The sequence below is a fragment of the Balaenoptera borealis genome, assembly GCF_965194805.1.
Source record: "Balaenoptera borealis genome assembly, chromosome: 3".
NCBI lineage: Eukaryota > Metazoa > Chordata > Mammalia > Artiodactyla > Balaenopteridae > Balaenoptera > Balaenoptera borealis.
In genome coordinates, this window is record NC_138866.1 from 21,907,811 (window position 1) to 21,931,569 (window position 23,759).

Genomic DNA, 23,759 nt, shown 5'->3' on the forward strand with positions numbered 1-23,759 from the left:
CTGGGCCAGGCTCCACCTCCACACGGTAAGTGCTGACGCTGTGTGCAAAAGAAGGAAGGTGAAGAGAAGACCCCAGGTGAAAGAAAATCAAAGATGTTCAGGATGCAGGGGGAAAAAGAAAAAGGAAAAGAAAGGAAAAGAAGAGGAGGGAGAGGGGAGGGGGAAGAAAAGAAAAGAAAAGAAAGGAAAAGAAAAGAAAAGAAAGGAAAGGAAAAGAAAAGAAAGGAAAAGAAAGGAAAAGAAAAGAAAGGAAAAGAAAAGGAAAGAAAGGAAAGGAAAGGAAAAAAAAGAAAAGGAAGGAAAAGAAAAGAAAAGAAAGGAAAAGAAAAGAAAAAAGAAAAGAAAGGAAAGGAAAAGAAAAAAAAGAAAGGAAAAGAAAAGAAAAGAAAAGAAAAGACAAAGATGAGAAGGTTGAAGGGAAAAAAGTTTGGCCTAGATGGAGGAGAATGAGTGAATATATGAGAAAGGGTGTAAAATGTGAAGACCTATGTATCATATATTAATGACCGTCAGAAAGCAGCTATCATAGAAGAAACATTGAAATAACCAAGACAAAATCACTTGATCAATTGACAGTAGCCAGCCTTCATCATTGGCCACCCCAGAACTAGAATAAATGGAACATTAACAGAGTGGAGACTACACACCAATACCATAGACCCCACCCCACCCCACTTATCAAGGCTGATCTGGCCACTATCACCATTGAAAGTCCAGCTAGTTGGCAACAGAAATCAATGTGGCGCTATTACTTGATAGCACCACATGGCTGCTTGGTGACAAGTTGACCACATTGAGCCCTTTCTTCCTAGAAGGGCCAGTGGTTTATTGTCATAATAGTAGACATTATCAGTAACTGTTCACCTTTCCTGCCTCTAGAGCCTCGACCAGCACCACTATCTGAGAGATTTCAAAGTGTCTGATCCACAGGCATAGAATCTCATACAATAGAGCATCTGACCATGAGACCTACTTCACAGAGAAGGAGATAGGGAGGTGAGTCCATATCAGGGGATCCACTGGTCATATCAAGTACCATATAATCCAGAAGCAATTGATTTTACCGAGCAATGGAATAGCCTGCAACAGGCACAAATTGTAGGCAATACTCCACCGTGATGGGGTACCATTATGCAGGTTACACATTGAATCACAAACCTCTAATTGGATGTTTGATCCATTAGGAAGAAAAATGGGCCTGGGAACCAAGCAGCTGAAGCAGGAGTAGCCTCAGTTGCCTTTATATCCAATGACCCACTAAGGATCTTTGTGTTTCCCATCGCTACAATTCTAGGTTCTGCAGGGAACTTTAAAGTATGACTGCCACCTAGGCATTTTGGACTCCTTATGTCCAGGGAATCAGCAGACTACAGGAGGAGTTAATATCTTGGCAAGAGTAACTGATCCGGATCAGTGGGAAGGGGAAGGGCTGCTGTTCCACAATGAGAGCAGAAGGGAATATGTGTGGAATTCAGCTGATCCATTTGGGCATATTGAAGTATTTGTTCCGTTATGACTAAAATGGACACGGACAGCAACGTTGACCTGAGAAGGGTATAGTTACCATGGACTCAAACCCCTCAGGAATGAGAGCTTGGATCAGACAACTAGATAAGTCATCAAGACCAGCTGAGGTGAAAGCTGAGTGTGAGGGGAATTTAGAATGGACAGTGGAAGAGAGAGACGATAAATACCAACTGTGATCCTGAGACCAACTGAGATCCAGTTGTGGAGGTGAGCACTCCGTTCAAGAAAGCACTTGCTATTAAGCTGTAGGAGTGCAGCTGACATTCCTAACTGGCTCAATATCTCAGTATCTGCCCTCATTGTGCAATAGTAGCCCTACCTTAGGTGATGATCAGAGAGCCACTTCGAGGCACCAGGCAATCAGAGTGTAAAGTGGAGGAATCCAAGAGAGATGGTCATCACTGCTACAAAAGTTTCAATCCAGGAAAGTTTCTAAAAATGTCCACTGAATTTTGCAACATAGATTATTAGTCACTTTGGAAAAGAGATTTTTCAATTGAGTGATGGGGGCAGAAGCCAGACTGCACTAAGCTAAAGAATGAATAGAAAGTAAAAACATCAAGAGAGCAACTTGAGAAAACTCTTTATGAATATTTAGCTGTGAAGGGAAGAAGGCAGGGAAGTAGGAGTGGTAGATGCACTAAGATGTGAGAACTACAGAGAGATGTTTTTTAGAAGACAGAGACTTGAGTGTGTTTGGAGAGCAGTGGAAAGGATCTGGGAGAGAAAGAGAGAGGAAAAAAAGTCTAGGGTGAAGAGACCAGGGAGCGTGGACACAGGTGGAGAGACTCCTCTTCCATTATTGTAAGAGTGGAGGACGAAAGGATGGATGCTTTTTTAAAAATTTATTTATTTATTTATTTATTTTATTTTTGGCTGTGTTGGGTCTTCGTTTTTGTGCAAGGGCTTTCTCTAGTTGCGGCAAGCGGGGGCCACTCTTCATCGCGATGCGCGGGCCTCTCACTATCGCGGGCTCTCTTGTTGCGGAGCACAAGCTCCAGACGCGCAGGCTCAGTAGTTGTGGCTCACGGGCCCAGTTGCTCCGCGGCATGTGGGATCTTCCCAGACCAGGGCTCGAACCCGTGTCCCCTGCATCGGCAGGCAGATTCTTAACCACTGCACCACTAGGGAAGCCCATGGATGCTTTTAAATTAAGTATTTAGTTGTTGTTGCTTTGTTTTTACAGTCTAATCCCCTCAAAATCCCTATATGATACATCTATGTTCCTCAAAATACTTGGTAAAGCATAACCCCCCATATTCTTACTCTGCTGAATGAGAAAGATTGTCCTTGAATAATGAAGAGCCCCTTCTACACTTGAACAGTTACTTCCCTGGTCTACCCATCAGTTCTCCGAGGTAGGACAGAGCCATTCCTTAGTGTTCATTTAACAGATACAAAAAGTTAGACACAGAAAGATCAAGTGCCTTGCTAAAATGTTCATGACTTATTGAAGGTCTCCTGACTTATGACCTCCATTTCTATTTACCACTCTTACTATATAGAGTCCTGTCACATAGTCATATAATCATTTACTTATTGCTCCAGAAACTTCCATCCTCTACTCTTCACTATGACTTTTAGCTGACATGGCTTTAACCACAATATTTCCCTCCCTACTTTGCTGCTATTGAAACTGAAGACATTGGATATAATATAAAAAGAAAGCATAGCCCCTCCAAGTCACTCTATTTTTTTTTTTTTTTTTGGTCACGAGATAATATACTTTCTGTAAAGTGCCCAGTTTCTTAAGAGTAGAAGGAATTCTTCATAAATACATTAGAACTTCTATTGTCACATAGAACTGAATCAGACAGAACCTTAATGGATTCTTTCATGCTTCGTAGAGCACATTTCAGAGCTTCTGGCTTTGTTGTTTTAGATTCCAGGGATTGAGGATGGTTTTGAAATGGCAACTTGGTTATGCTACATAAGAAGGCCAGCCAAGCATTAAATAGGGGCATCTGGAGTGTCTGGAAATACTAACAAACCTTTCAGCCAAACTCTGACACAGAACAGATAAACCCTTCCTAGAGATTTATGGGCCTTATTGGGACAGAGACCCTCCCAGCTAGAATTTCGGTCACTTTACCCTACTAACAGTAACCCCTTGGGCATGAATATCTCCGGAAGAAGATAAGAAATCTTGTAAATCTTTAAACTGTCCCTTTTGCACAGTGGACAAGTGTTTGCTCTTCTTAATAAAGCTGTACAACCCTCAAGCCAAACAGCTGCTGAATGGTCCCTGCATGGAAGCTTGACCCCCCCGAGTCAATATAATACCCACAGCAAGGGTTAAATCAGGCCAGATCTCACAGGCTCTCAGACCCACTACTGCATTAGTGATAACAGTTAACCTGTGATCAAGGCTTTATTCTGGTTCATCAGGTATTTCACATACATGCTACTAGCATAACCTCACGTGATCCTCATAACCACTCCATGATGTGGGTATAGCACAGCTTACTAGCTTGTTCATCTTGTGAATTGAGCAAATAGAGTCTTCCACACAGTGAGTTGATGGAGAGCTAGGATTTGACCATACAGCTTCTGCCTCCAAGTCCAGAGCAGGTTGGGAAGAAATAGATGAGAAGTAAACTCTGGTAAACATAAGGAGAAGAATAATCTACTTCTCCCATTTAACCGTTTTTTATTCTTAGCAAATTTTCTTTATTGGCATATTGGTTAAAAATTTTTAATGGAGATGGAAAATATTATTAAAAGAAACACCATTACAAATGGGATACTGTTTGAGTTCTGCAGCTTCCCTATAACAGAGGGAAGTCCTTTACATAAATATTGGCTCTTAAAAGGGTAAGAGTTATGGATAATGGCTCATGCATTGCTATTAAGTCACCTCTTTGTAGAAGTGTTGACTAAGATTGCCGTGGGATCCAGAAGGGATAAGAGCTTGGTGTTCCTCAGCCAACCGGCTAGAAAACACTCTCCCTCACAAGATGGGTATTCTTAAAACCTTTTGACATGGGAAAGTCATTTTGTAGCTCTAAGCCTCTGAGAATAAGTATGGACATTTTTGGTGTTCAGATTATTATATCTAAGGTGTAAGGCGTTTAGACAAGGATGGGGGTCCTTTTTATACAGGTGTGTTAGAAATGAACCTGTATGAAAAATCTTGAAAGTAAACAAAGCTTGGCCTTTTACATCTCCTTTTGCACTGGGCCACTCGTCTGATCACCCACATTCTTTCTATCCCTACAATGTGGATGAAATGTGAAAACATGAAGTAAAAGAAGCCAGACACAAAGGTCACATATGTATGATTCCATTTATATAAAATGTCTAGAAAAGGTAAATCCATAGAGAGAGAAAGCAGATTAATGGTTGCCAGGGGCTGTGTGGAGAGGGGGAATGGGGAGAGACTGCTTAATCAGCACAGGATCTCCGTTAGAGATGATGAAAAGAGTTTGGAACTAGACGTGATGGCTGTACAACACTATGAATGTACTAAATACTACTCAGTGGTGCACTGTATGAATTTCACATCAATTAAGAGAGGGCGGTGGGGAGTTATTTAGGAAGAGAACTACAGAATAGTAGAGAGAGCCTTGGATTTAGAGTTAGGACAACTAAGTTCGAATACCCTTTCACTTAAACTCTTTGTGACATAAAAGATAAGAGAGATGACATTTCTAGGTCTCAGATTCCTCATCTGAGTCAAACATCTACCTCACAGAGCTACCATGAGTCCTAAGTGAAATATCATATGTGAAAACACATAGCATGGGGCTGGACACAGAGTTCACACACAGAACATAATTCAACAAAAGAAAATAACGTTAACAGTGATAGGCTTTTTAAGGCAGTACACAAAACTCATTTAATTCCTATTATTGCTCAAACTGTTATGATGTAACAAAAGTAACTTGGATTAATAACCCATAGTAGATAAAAATCATGGCAATTTTCAGAAATCCAAACACTCTGAAGAACTAGATGTTTTTGAAACTCAAGTTTTCTGGCATCAAGGCATTAATTTAACCCTAAAAATTACCATTATGGCAAATTCTTCACTCTAATACTGCTTGAACTACATCAAGAGGTACTCTATTTCATTAATTTAAGATGCACATTTTTGGAAAAAAACTTTAATGTCTCTGAGACCAGGAGTCTATTGATTGAAAGGGAGGCTGGATCACCCTACGGAAATTTCTACAATGCCACCCTAGAGGTGATGTTCAACAACCAGGCGGACAAGATGCCCCATTCTATGGTGAGTGAGCATGAATGAAATGGCCATGGTGACAGGGACTGAAGCCAAACATGGGCTCCTTTTCATCAAAGCTAGTCAAGATACTGCCTCTGTAAAAGCCCGACCTGCCAACAGCAGAACCCTATGCTGCAACCTTGATAAGGTAAATTTCCCCAGAAAACAGCCAGCCATTTTGTGGCAGTTTGGTTACACTGGACCCTTTCCACCCTGTAGAAAATAGTGATTCATTTTAAAAAGAATTTTTACTTTAGATTTCAGTTTGCCTTCCCTGACCTCAACACGTCCACCAGAACCACTCTTCAAGGGCTCATAAAATGCTTGATCTACCAGTAGGAAATCCTGCACAGTACCGCAACAAGCGACTTGTGCAACAGTGCGATACAACACTCAACCAAGAGACACATTTCATCGCAGAGAAGGCACAACAAAGGGTGCATGACCGCCATATCCACTAGTCCTACCATGTACCTCATCGTGCAGAAGCCGACTGCCTAATAAAATGAGGGACTGACCCATTAAAGGCTCAGCTAAGGTTCCAACTTGGAGACTAAGTCCTGCAGGGTTGGGGATCTGATCTAATGAAGTATACACACTGAACCAATAGCCATTGTATGTTATTATGTTCTTTACAGGTAGAATACCTGGGTCTGAGGACCTAGGGGAGTTAGTAGGATTGGCCCTTCTCACCATCACCACAGTGACCTACTTCCAGAATTTGAACTTCTCAACTCCTGCCAGATTAGAGGTCCTAGTTCCTGGATGGACAGATTACTTCCACAAAGTAAAACACAGGGGGCCTGATGCTATAATAACCACCTGGTCATTTGGGCTTCTTGTACCAGTGGATGAATAGGAAAATAAAGGCGTTTATCTACTGATGGGACTAATAGAACCGGGAGGAGCTGGGGTGGTTGCTACACATCAGCAGCTGCAAGGAGTATGTCTAGAACCCAGGAATTTCACTGGGACGTACCTTGGTTCTTCTGTGGCCAGTGATAATGGTGAATGAGAAAATGGGGCGACTATAGTTGAAAAGGGCAAGGCAACTAAGGGTTTGGAACACTTGAAGGTGCAAGTCTGGGTCCTACCACTAGGCAATCACCCCAGCCAGTCAAAGTGCTGTCCGAAGGAGAAAGAAATCTAGAATTGGAGTTGCAGAGAGATGATAACTATCAATTACAAACTTGGGATCAAACACAACAGAGAAGACTTTAGCTCATGTCAGAAACTCTCCTGCGTTATGTCTTTGCAAAGATTGCATCTTGAAGGGAGTGGCAGATTGGACTTGTATCCTCCTCTCTCTCAGGAAGGAAGGAAGGGCATATCATTCGTACAAAACTGCAGGTCACGTATTTTCGTATGGGAGCAGGATATAATGGAAATCTTGGGCAGGTTCTGAGTGGTGCTAAGAGTGAACTGCATTGGAGATCTCTTATACCTCAGTTGAGATCCTCTCAGCCTTACGTGTCTCCTATTCTAGCCATTCCGCAGCCACCGGTTCATGCAGAAGCCAGCTGGCTTCACCCAGCTGCACCCTGACCGTGCTGCATCTCAGCCCTGCGTCCTGCTCCTCTCACTTTCCACCCCGGGGCTTTTCTGTTAATATCCGGAAACTCTTTTATCATCCAGGCATAAGAAACCCGGAAGGTTGGTGAGTTAACACCCTGACCTATGGGGGGTATTTTTTTAATGCGATTTTTCTTGTGTGTGGGGGTGATTAAAAATCCTTACTAGCTTCTTATCTCATTCCGAAAACAAACAAATAAATATTTATTTATTTTTTACACACACACACACAAATACCTTAGAATGATCTATAAAGTAAACATGATCTATAACTGATCTGATCTCATTTCCAACAATTCTTTCTGCTCCAGCTACATTTCTCTTCTTGTTACTTCTTAAACATACTATGCGTGTTCTTCTCCTGTCCCCCCGACTCTGGGTCTTTGCATTTACTCAGAATCCCCCCCACCCAGACACCAGCCTGGCTTAGTTTTTTTAGATCCTTCAGGTCTTTATCCAAATGTCACCTCCTCAGTGGGGCCTTCTCTGACCATTTAAAATGCAACTTCCGGCATTCCTTCTCCCCCTTCCTTTATTCTTCTCCGTTATACTTAGCACATTCCATGTGTTTTCCTTATTTATTTATTAATTTATTTTCGGTGGCTATTTCCCCTGCTAGAATGTAAGGTCAAGGAGGTCATTTATTATATATCTCCAATGCCTAGAATGGTATTTGCATTTAATAGGTGATCAATGAATATTTATTAAAAAAAGAAAGAAGAAAGGAAGGAAGAATAACTAGAACAAAATGCCATATATCTAGAGGTAAGACTTCTGGTCATCTCAAATCTCTGGACCATGGCCATGAAGCCAGAAATAACTGAAAAAGGTGTTGAGAAGGAAACAGAGCAGTCACCCAGCCCACTAAGGACTCTGTCACAGGAAAGCCCCTCACTGACACCCTCCCTTTAGAGCCTATTTATTCTCAAGTCCACATTCTTCACCCAAAGTTAGCCTTCTAGTTTCCCAGCTCACAAAAAGATTGAAATAACAAAATATAAAGTGACCTGGCAATAAGAAGAGACAATTTCAATCCTCTAACTGGAGTTGAGTAATTACGATAACACACGGGTGTGGGTAAAATTAAGCTAATGCTTGCAAAATGTAAGCCAAGAGCTTCATGTATCATATAAATACAGAGATTGTGTTTTTGAAAGAAAAACTGGGACACAGTGAGCTCTTCCCAGGTGCAAAAGGGATGTGGGGAGTTTAGTTACGATGATGATGAAATATTTGAATTTCTGGACTATTGTGATGGTGCAAAACCTATGCCATATTTACATGTCACTACGTTAAGAGAGTAATATTTATAAGATGCTTTAAAAATCACAAATGCCTGCTCTGTAATTTTAAGAAAAGAATCTGTTTTGAACATTTCCAGAACACCCTAAATGATCTTAAGGATTCATACAAGAATGAAGCAAAGTAAGTAGTGTCTGACATCTAAATGGAACCCTTTAAAATCCAATTTGTAGCTTTGAACAAATGGGACCATTTTGCCCATACTTGAAATTTTCTTCAATGATTTTTTAATTGCAGGAATGAAGGGCTAAAGAGTAATGAAGCACACTGACCAGCTTCAGTGAAAATGGAAACAGGGTCAGTGTGGAGGAGTTAATGCCAGACATGAGGCATTAGACACTTGTAAAATCTGTTTTTAAACTATTGGTTTGAAGAATAGCCACATTCCGTGAACTTCTGTGTGAAAACCCTATTCAAAGGACAGGCTAAGTGTGAGGCATAAAAAAGTAACCATACTAATGTATTCAGGAGAAAATATATCACATTCAACGATCAAGACTTTTTTTTTGTTGTTTAAATATATGTTTTAGCATTCTTTGTAGTAAAATAAAAATGTTTATAATAAAAAGAATTATAGGTGATACCAAATGTATACTTACAGTTACACAAAAATGCCAAATTATGCCAAAACAGAATTTCTTTAGAGGTCAAGAAACCTCCAAAGATTTTCATTGAAAAATCTGAGAAGAATTATAGACTCTCTCAGCAATGCCCTAATGTTCTTGTATACAAATTTTAACATTATCACAGATTCCCAGGAGGCCAACCACAGACCCCTAGGAAGCCCATGAACCTCTGGTTAATAAATCCTTTTTTTTTTTTTTAAATTTTTATTGGAGTACGGTTGCTTTACAATGTTGTGTTAGCCTCCACTGCACAACAAAATGAATCAGCCATACACATATAGATATTCCCTCCCTTTTGGACTTCCCTCCCATTTAGGTTACCACAGTGCATCAGGTAGAGTTCCCTGTGCTATACAGTATGTTCCCATCAGTTGTCTATTTTATACATAGTATCAATAATGCATATGTGTCAATCCCAGTCTCCCAATTCCTCCCACCCCACCCCTTTCCCCCTTGGTATCCATACATTTGTTCTCTACGTCTGTGTCTCTATTTCTGCTTTGCAAATAAGATCATCTATACCATTTTTCTAGATTCCACATATATGTGTTATTATATGATATTTGCTTTTCTCTTTCTGACTTAGTTCACTCTGTATGACACTCTCTAGGTCCATCCACGTCTCTACAAATGACCCAATTTCGTTCCTTTTTATGGCTGAGTAATATTCCATTGTATATATGTACCACATCTTCTTTATCCATTCCTCTGTTGATGGATATTTAGGTTGCTTCCATGTCCTGGCTATTGTAAATAGTGCTGCTATGAACATTGGTGTGCATGTGTTTTTTTGAATTATGGTTTTCTCTGGGAATAAATCTTAATCTGAAGGGTAAAAAACATACCTTGTACAACCAAGAAACATTAAAATAATCAAATAGATCATTTTAATTTCTCAGCTCTGGAGGGGAAAAAGCTATTTCAATTAATTGACTGATAAATTCAGGTAAAGTTCACTCATTTAACAATACACTTTAAGTATTGTGAATTTGTTTTCTATGTCTACTACTTTATCAGAGCTGATATAAGAAGACAGACTTAGACCCAGGGACAGGTGACATAACCAGCCATTCTGGACCCAGGTGTCTGAGAACAGGACTGAATGGGCTTGGCCTCTGCAGAGCTGGTCTGATCATGGAGCTCTTACACACAGCACTGCCTCCCAAACTACTTCCTCACTGGCCTCCTTCAGTGCCTACCATTCCGTGCATCAAGGCACGTTTGTGGATCAAGTGACGGGGATATTCAAATACAGAGATGCATTAACCTGAAGGTACAAGGAAATAACTCTGGGAAGGTATACAAGAAGCCACATTAAAAACAAATACGTGATGGAAAAGAATTTAAATTTTTAGTAAGTTTTTGGAAGTTAAATTTAAAAAATAAACCAAAGACTTCAAAGGAATGTCCTGCTTGCCCTGGATTCCTTCTGAGTGTCCCAGCTATCCCAGGGGCCCTGCTCCACTTCCTCTTGCTGAGGAGCCCTACATTTGGGAAGTTTAGAAAGCACTGGGGGAGTTAATTTCTTGGGGGTGGCAGTTCAAAGGATCATCATCAACAGGTCTTTAGTAATATGAACAAACAATGAGAGATGTGGATGTCACTTCAGTATCTAAAGAACTAGTGTCCCAGATAGCCAGGAAAAATACGAAACAAAGCAGAATTCCATCCATCTTAACAGGGCAATAAAACTAAAGGACTCTGAAAAAGAATTATAAAAGGGTGCAAAGAACCCAATGGGATAACATTAGAGTGCCTCTGGAGACATTCATTCATGCGTTTATTCATCTATTAAACAAATACTCACTGACTATCGATTATATACCAGGCCTTTTCTGGACACTGGGGATACATAACTGAATAAAACAAACAATAACAACAACAACAACAAACAAAACAAAAACCTTGCCCTTGTGGAGATTATATTCTTGTGGAGAAAGACATAAACAAGAAACATAAAAACAAGCAAATTACTTAGACACTGGAAGGTGACAAGTGCTACGGATTAAAAAATGTTTTAAAGCAGGAGTGTTAAATTTTAAATGGAGTGATTAGGAAAGCCTTATTGAGAAGGTAACATCTGAACAGAAACTTGAAGGAGGTGCAGGAATTAACCATGGGGATGTCTGGGAAAATAATGTTTGAGACGCAGGGAAGGACCAAATGTGTAAATCCTGACAAATGTGAGGAACAACAAGGAGGCCAATGGAGTAAATCCTGACAAATGTGAGGAACAACAAGGAGGCCAATGGAGTGAAAGCTGGATTACGAGTGAAAGTAATAAGAAATAAAATTGGAAAAGTAAAGAAGGTCTGAATCACATAGTGCCTTTTGGGCCAAAACTGTAAGGACTTTGGTTTTTATCTTGAGATAACTAGGAACCCTGCTGGAAGTTCCTGAGTAGAGGAGGGACATGACCTGACCTACATCTTAAAAGCTCTCTTTGGCTGCTGTGTGAACAGACTGTGGAGGGCAGGGGTGGAAGACGGGACAGGTTCGGAGGCTCCTACAGTAAGCAAGAAGGGAAGACACTTTCAGTATCTTAAGAGATCCAAAGAAACACAAAATCAACTGAAGCAGTGAAGGAAGTTAGCTACCTAACTATGTGGGGACTGCAGATTTTGAGGGGGTATTGAGAGACCAACCCATTTTAAGTTATTGTCTCCCAGTTACGGTGACAATAAACAAGGCTAAGAATGTCCCCATATGTCCTACGGGCCTCTAGACTTTATGTTCTATTAGTAATTTATCCTCCAAATGGGGACACCTTTGAGAATGAAAGGAATGCTATTAATTACACCTGGACAACAGGTGCAAGAGAAGGTTCCTTTCAGATAGGGCAACCCTAATTACAAGGAACTGAGGAAGCCTGTGGATGGTTCCTTAAAAACCAGAGTTCGTTAGAGGAGGAAGACCAACTTGCTTACTGAATAGACATCTTTTAGCCTGGGAAATTTTAGAATTAAGAATAGAAATGAGAGGCTAAATCAGATCCACAGTATCAATATGTTTGTGTTGAGTTTAAGAATAGTCAATACATATTTGGTATGTTCGGTCTTTGTCTTATTTAAACTTGGCCTGCTGGAATATCTAATAGGTTGCCCTTGAAACTCCAATTTAAAATGAATAATTGAGTAATTTATTTCAACCTGTGATTTAAGTTGAAAAGAAAATTATTTTTTACTGCGTTTACTTGTAAATGTCTACCGTGAGCCAGTAACTGTTCTAAGCATTTTATACACATTGTAGGGGCAAAATCGTGCTTCAGTGGAAAACTATGCATTGATTTAGAGCACATTCTTCCAAGATTGAGTCTGATTCAACAAGAGCTACTTTACAGCTCTGTAGGTTGTAGATGACTGACAACAAGGCAAAACAATTTTGTCTGCGGACATGCAAATTCTGTCCTGTGAGAGCTTCAGTTGACTCTGCCCACTCTTCCCCACACGAAAGAAGTTAGTTTTGCCTCCATCAGCATGTTCACTTCGGTATTCCACATCTATAAAAGTGCTGATTTTGTGGACTCTCCTTTAAGCTGATTGCAACATCTTACCAGTTTTCTCCTTGTAGTGGGTTGACTAGTGTCCCCGCAAAACTCATGTCTACCTGGAACCTGAGTATCTGACCTTATTTGGAAATAGGGTGTCGGTAGATATAATTAGTTAAGCTGAGGTCATCCTGGAGTAGGGTGAGCCCTAAACCCAATGACTGGGATTGTGATAAGATGAGGAAAGGACACACAGAGACAAAGACACACAGAGAGAAGGCCACATCAATAAAGAGACAGAGATTGGCATCCTGCAGCTACAAGCCAAGGAACACCAAGGATTCCCATGGCCATCAGGAGCTGGAAAAGGCAGGAAGGATTCTTCCCTAGAGCTTTCAGAGGAACATAGCCGTGTTAACACCTTGATTTCTTACTTAGCTTCCAGAACCATGAGAGAATACATTTCTGTTATGGTAAGCTCCTCAGTTTGTGATACTCTGTTATGGCAGTCTTAGGAAACTAATACACTGCAATGAGTTAAATACAATCTTCAATGTGTTCAATTTACAGCTGTAGGAGAGTCATAATTTTACCTGCCTTTGAAAATTATTCTTTAACGGTGTTAGGTCATTCACACCTCCCAGCAATCCAATGAGGCAGGTACTATTTTTATCCTTATTTTATAGATGAAGAAACTGAGGCACAGAACAATCAGGCAGTGTTCCTGATGGGGTTTAGGACAGGCTACCCCCAAATACAGAACTTTGGCATATTGAGTATTTTAAGGAATTTGAGAAACAGCATGTGCAGGCAGGACTTTCTGACCTTCCCCAAAAGCAGGTCACAAGACCCTCTTGTGAGAGGTGCCCTCCCTATACCCGGAGGGAAGGAGCATCCGTATCTCCACAGACAGAGGGAAGGCAAGAGGAGCCTGAATGAACAGACTTTGCTGTTTGCCCCTTTATTACACTTAGCTCACACCCTTTTTTGTCTTGTCATATTGTTGCATGGCTCGCCACGCTTCATCAAAACCAGCATAAAGATGCTCAGGTATAATAGCTTCTTGGGGTCTTCATTTCCTTATGAAAGCTCTGTGTCATGTCATGTAAAACTTATAGTAAACAAATTTGTATGCTTTTCTTTTGTTAATCTGTTACTGTTACAGAGGCCCCAGCTGAGAACTTAGAAGGGTAGGGGGAAATTTTTTTCTCTCCTACATTCTCAAAAGCATACCTAGGAAACAGTACAGCAAGCCATTCAACCCAGATGACCTCACTCCAGAGAGTGTGCTCTTAACCACTTTATTCTCCTGCCCCATAAAGAGCACTGGGATGTCCAAAAACTTAGGATTCCCGGTACTTATAAAGTTTAATTAAATAGACTTTCTAGAATTTTCCAAGTATTTGGAAAGTTTTGTCAAATATTCACATGCTTTAAAAGAATACATTTGTATTCATTTAAACTACTTACTATTTTATTAAAGTACTTATTAAGATATTATTAAATTATAAAATCTTCCTTAAAGTAATTGTTACAATTAGATTTACAAATAAAATAATAAATACATGGAAAACTCAAAAAAAAAAACCCCTAGGTTTTACATTTATTACTTTAATGAGTCAAATATTTGTTTTTAAAATCAGTTACCCTCAAAAGTCTTCTTTGGACACAAAAGCTGCCCCCACTGACATCAGAATTCACTTTGACCTGTATTGTATTATGAAGAAAGTGTGTAGTACATATTTTGTTGCCCATCAATATCTTTGTCTCAAGTGAATTAATCAAACCCTTCAGCATTTAAGTTAGAATTCTCCAAAGTTCTTCAAACGAGCAGTTCCATCTCCTGGAACAATGCTTCCTCACCCTCCATGAAACGCTTATACCCAAATTCTACTGGTTCAGGATACAGCTCAAAGACTTCTTTGAACCCCAAAGTTAGCCCCCCCCGCCCATTTCCACCAAGTATACTCTCAGCACACTTACACAATTCTAATTACGTTTATGTGATTATTGGATTAATATTCAGCTTCCACACTAGACTGTGAGATCCCTGAGGACAGGGACACATTGGCATCGTTCTCCACCAAATCCAGAGCTTAGCACAGTGTCTGGAATATAGCCAGTGCTTAATAAACATTTGCAGAATGAAAGAAGTGATGAGCCATGTGGAGGGCATTTGGCCCCTCTTTGGTGGGAAATTCCCCATTGTGTGTAATATTAGAAGGACACTGTTCTGCATCTCCTACTGCTGACACCAAAAATGATAGAGGGAGACCTCTTCCCTCTTCCTACCCCCAGCAGCTAGGACACAGCAGGTAACCTACACCAGATAATCAGATGCTCTCACATAGGATATCATTCTCCGGCTGGTGATTCAAAGAGGCAGGGACAATTGAGAAATTACTTATGGCAGCACACAGATAGTCCAGCAGCTATACAACTGGGTGCCCAGCACCACAGATGTCCAGTGGCTGTGATCGTGGTATTGTCCATGGAGTTGTTCCAACCAGATGGCTGGCGGTGGTTCCAACTTCCTGCCTGCCGTGGGCCTTGGCCTGTTTTCAAAGCCTGGTTCTACAATGATTCTGTAAATTATATGTAATTCTTTCAAAATATTTCTTTTCTCCTTAAGCTAGACACAGCGGGTTTTCTGTTACTTAACAATGAAAACCTTGACTGATATACACACACACATACTCACACAGAATAACAGAGAATAAATCACGGAGCCTGGAAGTGTGAAGTGAAGCTGCCTTTATAAGACACAAAGTATTGGTCCATGTTTGGGCAGCATGTGGGTGCTGAAACAGAGGGCTTCTCTTTAGGTTGAAGCCAAATGTTATTCAGGTTATGACCGCTAATTGTAACTGAAGTAATTGCGAAATGTAGAATTAATCCACATTTCCCTAAGTGTAAAACAGGTGTGATTTGGAGATACTTGAGATTATTTTAGGTGGAATGCCCACATGGCATTAAATAATATTGAATCACACAGTGAGAAAGTGATTCCCTTTTCCATTGTCCTTCGATCCTTCTGATACCAGCAAGGATTGGTGGATTGATATCTCTTTGATATTTCTTGAACACTTATTAAACTTGCTTTATGACAAAGAGAAGGCAGCCTCAGGCTCAGAACATTCACAGACAATAGTCTCGAGCTAGAATAGAATTACATTTATGTTTTAATTGCATTTAGTTTTCCAGTTACCTCCTATTTAGAGCAAGGCATGCTAATTTTCCATTTATAGTCACAATATAAGCCTTCTAAACAGATTTCTTTTAGTTAAAGAAGTGAGTCAACCTAAAAATATTGAGTACATAATAGCACAGGTAGAACACAGATAAGGCAAAAATCCTGAAGATGGTGAGTTACCATCTTCAGTTTAGAAGACACCAGGACAGGCCATCAATTAGAGACACAGATACAGAATGCAAATGACTAAAAACTGAAGTAAAATCCAGAACCCGAAAACAATAGCTACAACTCCTTCAGAAACATTTCTGAAGGCACACAAGTGCGTGATGGACAAACCACTACTTCACTGAAGCCCTAGACCCTGGAAGGCGGGGGATGGAGGGGGTGGAGGCAATGATTGTCACCATCATAAAACTAAAAGCAGGTGGGTTAAAAGGACAAGGCGAGGTAAGGCAGCACTTTCTTGAGGAAGAATCCACACAAATCCAGAACAGCCGTCTAACCTCATCCACCTCCTCATTCAGAGAAGGGATGGTCTCTTATACACAGAAGTAGCAAATGGCAACTCTCTGAATGAGAGTGATGGGTCAATCTTGTTATCCTTGGTGTTAAGGTAATATGATCTATAATTATACATGAAAACTTAAATTTTTAACTTTATTCTTCTCGCTTCATTAACGTTCCCTTAAATCAGTAATTCTCAATTGGAAGGAGCAATTTTTTCAGACTACCTGTATATCAAAGATTCTAGAATGTTCCACCGGGGAGTAGGGATACCAGCTCTCCCTCACTTCTCACCTAGTTAGAACCACTGTTATAAAGAGAGTGTATCATGCCCATTTGGAGGGGGGAAGTGGAAGAAAAGATTCAGAACCACTGTTTCAGTGGGAACCATAAACAGTATAACTCCCACCCAGCCCATGTGACAGGTGTATGGGTGGTGAAGAAAGAGGCAATCTCTTTACCTTTCAGCACCATACTATGTGGATAGAAGGTAAGGGTTAGGGAAAATTGCACCATAGTAATTTGTAAAATGGCTAGGCAATGGTTAAACAGCATCTGTATTTGGAAAAGGGGTTACCGCTCAGAACGAGTTTTTAATGACAAGGATCTGGTTTGCTCCAGCAGGGAAGGCCTTGTACGATAGATATAGTCTTTCTTTTCCTCCCTCTGTCCCAATCCTCCCTCCCAATTTCTTCTTTCCCTCCTTCTTTCTTTCCTTGTTTTATTTTCCTCTTAACCTCCCATTTTCTGAGTTACTGCGTATTTCTAGGGACAATAGCCCCCAAGGTTATCTGTGGCTTATTGGACATCACTAGCTTTCAAACTTTTTTCTCCAAAGCCTCACGACCGTACTGGGCAAGAGCTGGCAGGGTGAGACCCATTTTCCTCTGAAAGCAGGGGGTTCAGGGTGCAGCTCTGCGGTATTTCACATCCTGGCAGTACCACTTACAAGCTGTGTGACATTAAGCAAATAGCTTCACTTCTGTTGTGCCTCAGTTTTCTCATCTATAAAATGAGAGTGATAAAATCGTCTACTCGATTGGATTTTGTGAGGATTCAATGGGTGAGTTGGTATAAAGTACTGAGAACAGGAATAAGCACAGTATGATTGTTAGCTTTACATATTTGACTTCTCTCATAAGCTTTCCTTTCACAGAAGAGTTCTACTGCCCCCAAAAGATTTGAAAATCATTCTGCTACTTTTGCCCAGGGTTGTGGTCATCGTTCAAATTAGCATGCTCTTTAACCTATACTTTTCATCAATTTTCTCTTCTCTATCTCAGGTTAACTTCATTCTTCAGCATAGCTCCCCTCCTGCCCTCCCTCCCCCCACCTTCCCACTGTTTTCAAGGTCAGAGTCTCCCCACTGCTGCCTTTATCCAGTGATTCAGTGGATTCCCTCAGACTATTCTCATTGCATCACAGGCATCAGAAAGACCCTAATGGAGCCCTCCCTTTTACCCTGAAGGAGACTTGGGTCCTGCCACACAAATTATCTCACCTAATTTCACAGTTAGTGAGAGAGGGAGGAAGAGATGTGTATCCTGACTCTGATTTCATTGCTTTCTCTGACATTACCTGTCTCCTCGTCACTTGGTGGAACCATACACAGAATGATTCCAACTTCCCTTCCACTGCCAGAGCCACGTTTCTCTTCAATGACTGTTGAAGTTCTGCTCCCTTTAAAGAAGTCTCTGAACTCGTGATGTCTCTGGCCTCCTTTCTCCCCACACACAGCAGACAATCTGAGACCAGCATATTTGTTTGTTCTTTCATTCACCTAACAAGCTTTTTTTTGAGCATCAAAGTAGTTCCAGGGTTGAATGACAGGGTCCCTGTGTTAGAGAAGCTCACGTCCTGCTTAGACAGGCACTCAAAGAAATAACAAGTTACAGAAAAGCTGTGTGTAAGGGCTAGGACAGGGTTAATGCACAGAATGTTGTGGAGAAGGCAGCTCACCCAGCCTAGGGGTCATGGGCCAGGAGAGGCTTCCTGAAGGAGTTGACACCTAATCTGGTTCTTGGAGTAGGCATTAGCCAGATGAAGAAAAGGGAAAAGTCGCTTTAGGCAGAGGGAAGAGAATGTGGAAGGGAAGGCATAGGCAGTTAGTTGTGAGAGCAAAGAACTTTGGGGAAAGTGCCAGAAATTCTGTTCAGTAGGAGTGGAAAGTGTGACAGAGTAGGAGCCATGAGGTTTGAAAGACTGGGCTAGGTCTTAAAGGATCTTGTAGGTTGTACAAAAGAGTTTTATCATGGGAGACATGGGGAGTCAATGCAGGGGTTTAATCAAGAGGATAAGGACGTATTTTATTCTGTAGTGGCAGCATGGAAAATGAATGTTTTTTTTTAAATAAATAAATTAATTAATTAATTAATTAATTTTTGGCTACATTGGGTCTTCGTTGGTGCACGCAGGCTTTCTCTAGTTGCAGAGAGCGGGGGCTGCTCTTCGTTCTGATGTGCGGGCTTCTCACTGCATTGCTTCTCTTGTTGAGGAGCACGGGCTCTAAGCATGCAGGCTTCAGTAGCTGTGGCTCGCAGGCTCAGTAGTTGTGGCTCTCAGGCTCTAGAGCACAGGCTCAGTAGTTGTGGCACACGGGCTTACTTTCTCCGTGGCATGTGGGATCTTCCCGGACCAGGGCTTGAACCCGCGTCCCCCACACTGGCAGGAGGATTCTTAACCACTGCGCCACCAGGGAAGCCCAAGAATGAATGTTATTCACTGGATGTTATTGCACTAATTGATCCAGGTGAGATAAGAAACTGAGATATCGCAGCATAGAAATACACACCTGTGTCCGAAACATTCATAACCCACTGTTGAATGTCCCTATGAGCTGAATTCTTGAGGAAATCTTAAATACAACTTCACCATTGCTTTTCATTTACCTACATTTTCTTTAATAACCTGAGCTTTCGTACCTGAACTGGGTTTAACCAGTTAAGTAAATAGTAAAACCAGATTGTCTTACTATTCTTTCCTACTGTTCTATTTCTAATCACCCAAGAAAGCCTTCTTCCCTTGTTTACAATTATCCTTTCAATCGTTGATTTCAATGTCTGTTAAGGAACAGACGTACACAAAACTCATTTAACATCAAGTTTCTAATCTGGTAACATTTAACACGCAGATAAAAATGTACTTTATGAAATTTCATCTCTTTATACCTCTACCATGCCAATCCCAAAGGAGATTTTTGGATGCACTACATCAGTGGGTATCTCACATTTGAGTAAGTAACTCAGATACTTCATACAAAGTGAGTTTCAGATAAAGTATAAAGGATATTCAGTTGACCGTCCATCTGGGCAGGTTTCATATCTGCAGATTCAACCAACACTGGATTGAAAATATTCGGGGGAACAAAATTCCAGAAGGTTCCAAAAAGCATAACCTGGATTTGCCCCACACTGGCAACTATTTACATAGCATTTACATTGTATTAGGTATTATAAGTAATTTAGAGATGATCTAAGTATACAGGAGGATGTGCATAGGTGATATGCAAATGCTATACTTGAGCACCTCGGATTTTAGTGTACACAGGGGTCCTGGAACCAATCCCCCAGGCATACGGAGGGACGACTGTGCTTTTAAAAGAGCCCTGATTAAATTTTTGTCAACTGTTTGATGAACCAAGAGACCTGCTAAGATAATTTCCCATCTAGAAAGATTAAAAGTTGAAACACTTTTTTTTTTTTTTGCAATTTTCATCACCCAAAATAAGATCAAAAGGATCCGGTTTTGAGTTGCTATTAATCTTATTTACATCTTAAGTAAAATTAAGATTCAGCCAGGGCTGGGAGTAGGCAAAGTGCAGAACAGCAGCTCTTTAGAAAGAACAACTCTCACTTTTCATCTTGTACTAAAATTTCGTTAACTTTTTCTGTGTTATGAGTAACTCGAGCGGCAGCAATCCCACGTTTGGTCGATGGAGTTTTTACTCATCGCGCGCGCGCGCACACACACACACGCACACACAACCCTCTCAACCCTCTCTGTGCACTTCCATCCACCTTTCCCAGCTGACTCTGGCCCCTGGGTCCTCTCCTCTCCTCTCCCAGGTACTCACAGGGTCTGCGTACTGGGCGGTAAGCTGGGGATGCGGTGGATATCCTTGCAGGTGACTCTGAAGTCGTCCTCCTGGTGGCATTTGCAGGGCGGAGAAGGACACCCTTTCCCCCTCAGGCTCCTGGGCAGGACAAGAAGCAGCGCCAGCTGCAGCAGGGGCGTCGGCCTCATTGTCCTCGGGGCTCCAAGGCTATGTCTCCATCCTCCTCTATCGCCTCATTCTCAGCCCTCTGCGCCTCGGGTTCCCTCAGGCTGAAGGAGAGCGGGAGGGGTGGGAGGAAGGAGAAATCGATGGGGTCGTGACTTCAGCACCGAAGAGGAGGCTGGAGAGGGGAAAGAAGAGGCTCTCAAGTGCTCCGTTTCCCTAGGCAACCCTCCACCCAAACAAGCTTACTTACTTCACTTTCCTCGCCCCAAGCCACTCAGCCCGCTCCGTCTGTTCCCTGACAATCAGCGCCGGTCCGGGCTGTGCCCTCCGCTCTCCAACCTGCCTCACGCGCCCCTCCCATTACTTCCCTCCAAAGCCTAGTTTAGACGCCCCCTCCTTTCCTCGGCTCTAGACCCAACGGGCCACCTCTTCCCATGGGTGGGTAGCCTCCCCAGAGCGCTGCCTGTCGGGATCCACCCGCACGCACCCTCTATCCAGAGACAGTTGCAGCGGAGAGGACCGTCCCGGGGCGGACGCCGCTGTCGCAGAACTTCAGCTCCTCCTGGCCTAGGACGCCTCTGCCGAGGGTCGGAGGCGGGCACACGTGGCTTGCCAGCCCGAGGTGCGGCCGAGGCCGGGGCGCAACACCCACGGGGGATCCTCACGGCTCCACAACTTCAGCGCAAACCCGGACCGCTGGGGGCGCGCGGCCACTAGCGCAGAAATCGCCGCGGGGAGCCGTCTGGCGGCGTTCGGCGGGGTCCGGCTCTCACTGCAGCGCGCGAACTCGGCGAGGCAGGGCAGGAACTGGGCTCTGGCGCCACCTGCCGGGAGAACCGGGAACGGCAGAAACTGTTCGAGTGCCTTGAACGGAACTCTTGAATCCAGCTTTGCGATACGGAGTTGAAGTCGACGTGTAAATTCTGGTCTGGCCAGGAATATTATCGAGCCATATATCCCCCCAGAAGATGGGAAGAAGAAGAATACTTAAGGGGCACACTATTGTCTACTCATCATCCTTCACACAGTAGCCAAGAAGATAATTTAAAATAAATATCAGATTGTGCCAATTTCCCTCTCAAAAGCTTTCAATTGCTTACTAATTCTTCTTGGGTAAAAGGAGCGTATAGCATCATATAGCATCTTCTCACATGCTATATGGTTCCATTTATATGAACTTCTGGGACGGCGGGGGAAAGTTATGGCGAAGGAAATCAGAATAATGGTTAGGGGAGATTGACTGGAAAAGGACAGCGGAGAACTCATGGCGGTTATATTGATAGAGATGTTCTACATCTTGATTAGACTGGACGTAAGTAGATGTATGCATTTGCCAAAATCCATCAAACTGTGCACTTTAAATATGTGTATTTCAATTTTTGTAGTGGCTTTGTTCATAATCCCTCCAAACTGGAAATCACCCAAATGTTCTTCCACTAGGTAATAGATAAACAAAGAGTCATACATCCATACAATGGAATACTATTCCACAATAAAAAGAAGAAATAAAAAAAAATTTTAAAGAAAATTAAGTATAAATTCTTTATACTAACCAATGAAATCCTACTATAGGTGCCTGTAAACTTTTCCTGTGAAGAAAGTTTCCTGTGAAGAACCTAAATGTTTTAGGCTTTGTGGACCACGTAGAATCTTTGTCACATCTTCTTCTCCTTCTTTTTCATACAACCCTCTAAAAATGTAAAAGCCATTCTTAGCTAGTAGGCTGTACTGGAACAGGACTCGGGCAGGATTTGACCTAGAAGACAAGTTTGCTGATTCCTATTTTTCAAGATCCAGCCCTTACCATCACTTTACTGGACCTGGAAAGAGACAAGTTTATTATAACCTCTGGGCCTTTGCTATTGTTGAACTCTATGCCTGGAACAATTTGTCCCCAGATTGTCACATCATTCAAGTTGTTGTTTAAATATCGTAAGTTTCTCTGGAAAAACCTTTCTCAAGTAATGATCCCCCCATCATATTACTTCACCAAAGCACTTATCTCTGGTTATTATTATTAATTAGTTTACTCATTTATTGCCTGTCTCTTGCTGCTCTCCCATCCCCATCAAAATATAAGCTCCATGAAAGCAGGAACCTTGCTTTTTTTTTTTTTTTTTGGCCACTGTATCCCTAACACCAAGAACAGTGCCTAGCTCAGAGTTAGGAAATAATAAATGTTAAATGAATGAATAGGCAATGGCTATATTAGCTATCTGTTGCAGCACAATGAATAACCCCAAAATGTTAAATGTTGGCTTAAACCTCAGAGTTTCTGTGGTGCAATTTGGGAGAGGTCTAACTGGATGCTCTGGCTTAAGGTCTATCATGAGGTTGCAAACAAAATGACGGCTAGGGCTGCAGTTATCTGCTAGCTTGGCTGCCATATCACAAAATTCACTTATTAGTTCTAGAAGCTGTTTCATAGATTCCATCCAATTTATCCACATAGATGAGTTGTATTGTCTGAGTATAGATCGTTTACTTCTTTTCCAATCTGGATGCTTCTCATTTCTTTTTCTTATTGGACTGCACAGGCTAGAAACCCCAGTACAATTTTGAGTAGAAAGATTAAAGGCAGTTATCATCTTGTTTCTAATCATATGGGGGAAATCATTCTTTCATCATGAAATATGATGTTAACTATACAGTTTCCATAAACGCTTTTTATCAGGTTGAGAAACTTTCCTTCTATTCTCCTTTTCTTAGAGTTTTTAATCAGGAATAGGTATTAGATTTTGTCAAATGCTCTTTCTGCATCTGTTAAGATGAGTCAGCATTTTTCTTTTTTAGTTTGTTAATGTGGTGAATAAAAGTGATGGATTTTTGAATGTTAAACCCATTTTGCATTCCAGGGATAAACCCCACTTGATCATGACATATTAAGTTTTTTATTTATTTTATGATTAAATTTTCTAAAATTTGGTTTTGAGTTTTGCATAGATGTTAACTGTTATTTTCTTTTTTGTAATGTGTTTGTTTAGTTTTTGTATAAGGCTAATTCTGCCATCATAGAATAAGTTAGAAAATATTCCCTCCTCTTCAAATTTGTGTAAGCTTGTGTAGAATCGATATTACTTCTTTCTTAGTTATTTGGTAGA

General features: G+C 41.4%; 1 protein-coding gene across 1 annotated transcript in view; it reads right to left on the reverse strand.

Moving 5' to 3' along the window:
* TSHR (thyroid stimulating hormone receptor) overlaps positions 1-22,916 on the reverse strand; it is a 160,018-nt gene extending 137,102 nt beyond the window's left edge. The window contains exons 1-2 of the mRNA XM_082384782.1: positions 21,146-22,916; positions 20,512-20,833 (exon numbers count right to left, since the gene is read on the reverse strand). Of these exons, the coding sequence (XP_082240908.1) occupies positions 20,512-20,681 (170 nt within the window). The 5' untranslated portion in view covers positions 20,682-20,833; positions 21,146-22,916. The remainder of the gene's footprint in view (positions 1-20,511; positions 20,834-21,145) is intronic.
* Positions 22,917-23,759: the final 843 nt, after the last annotated feature.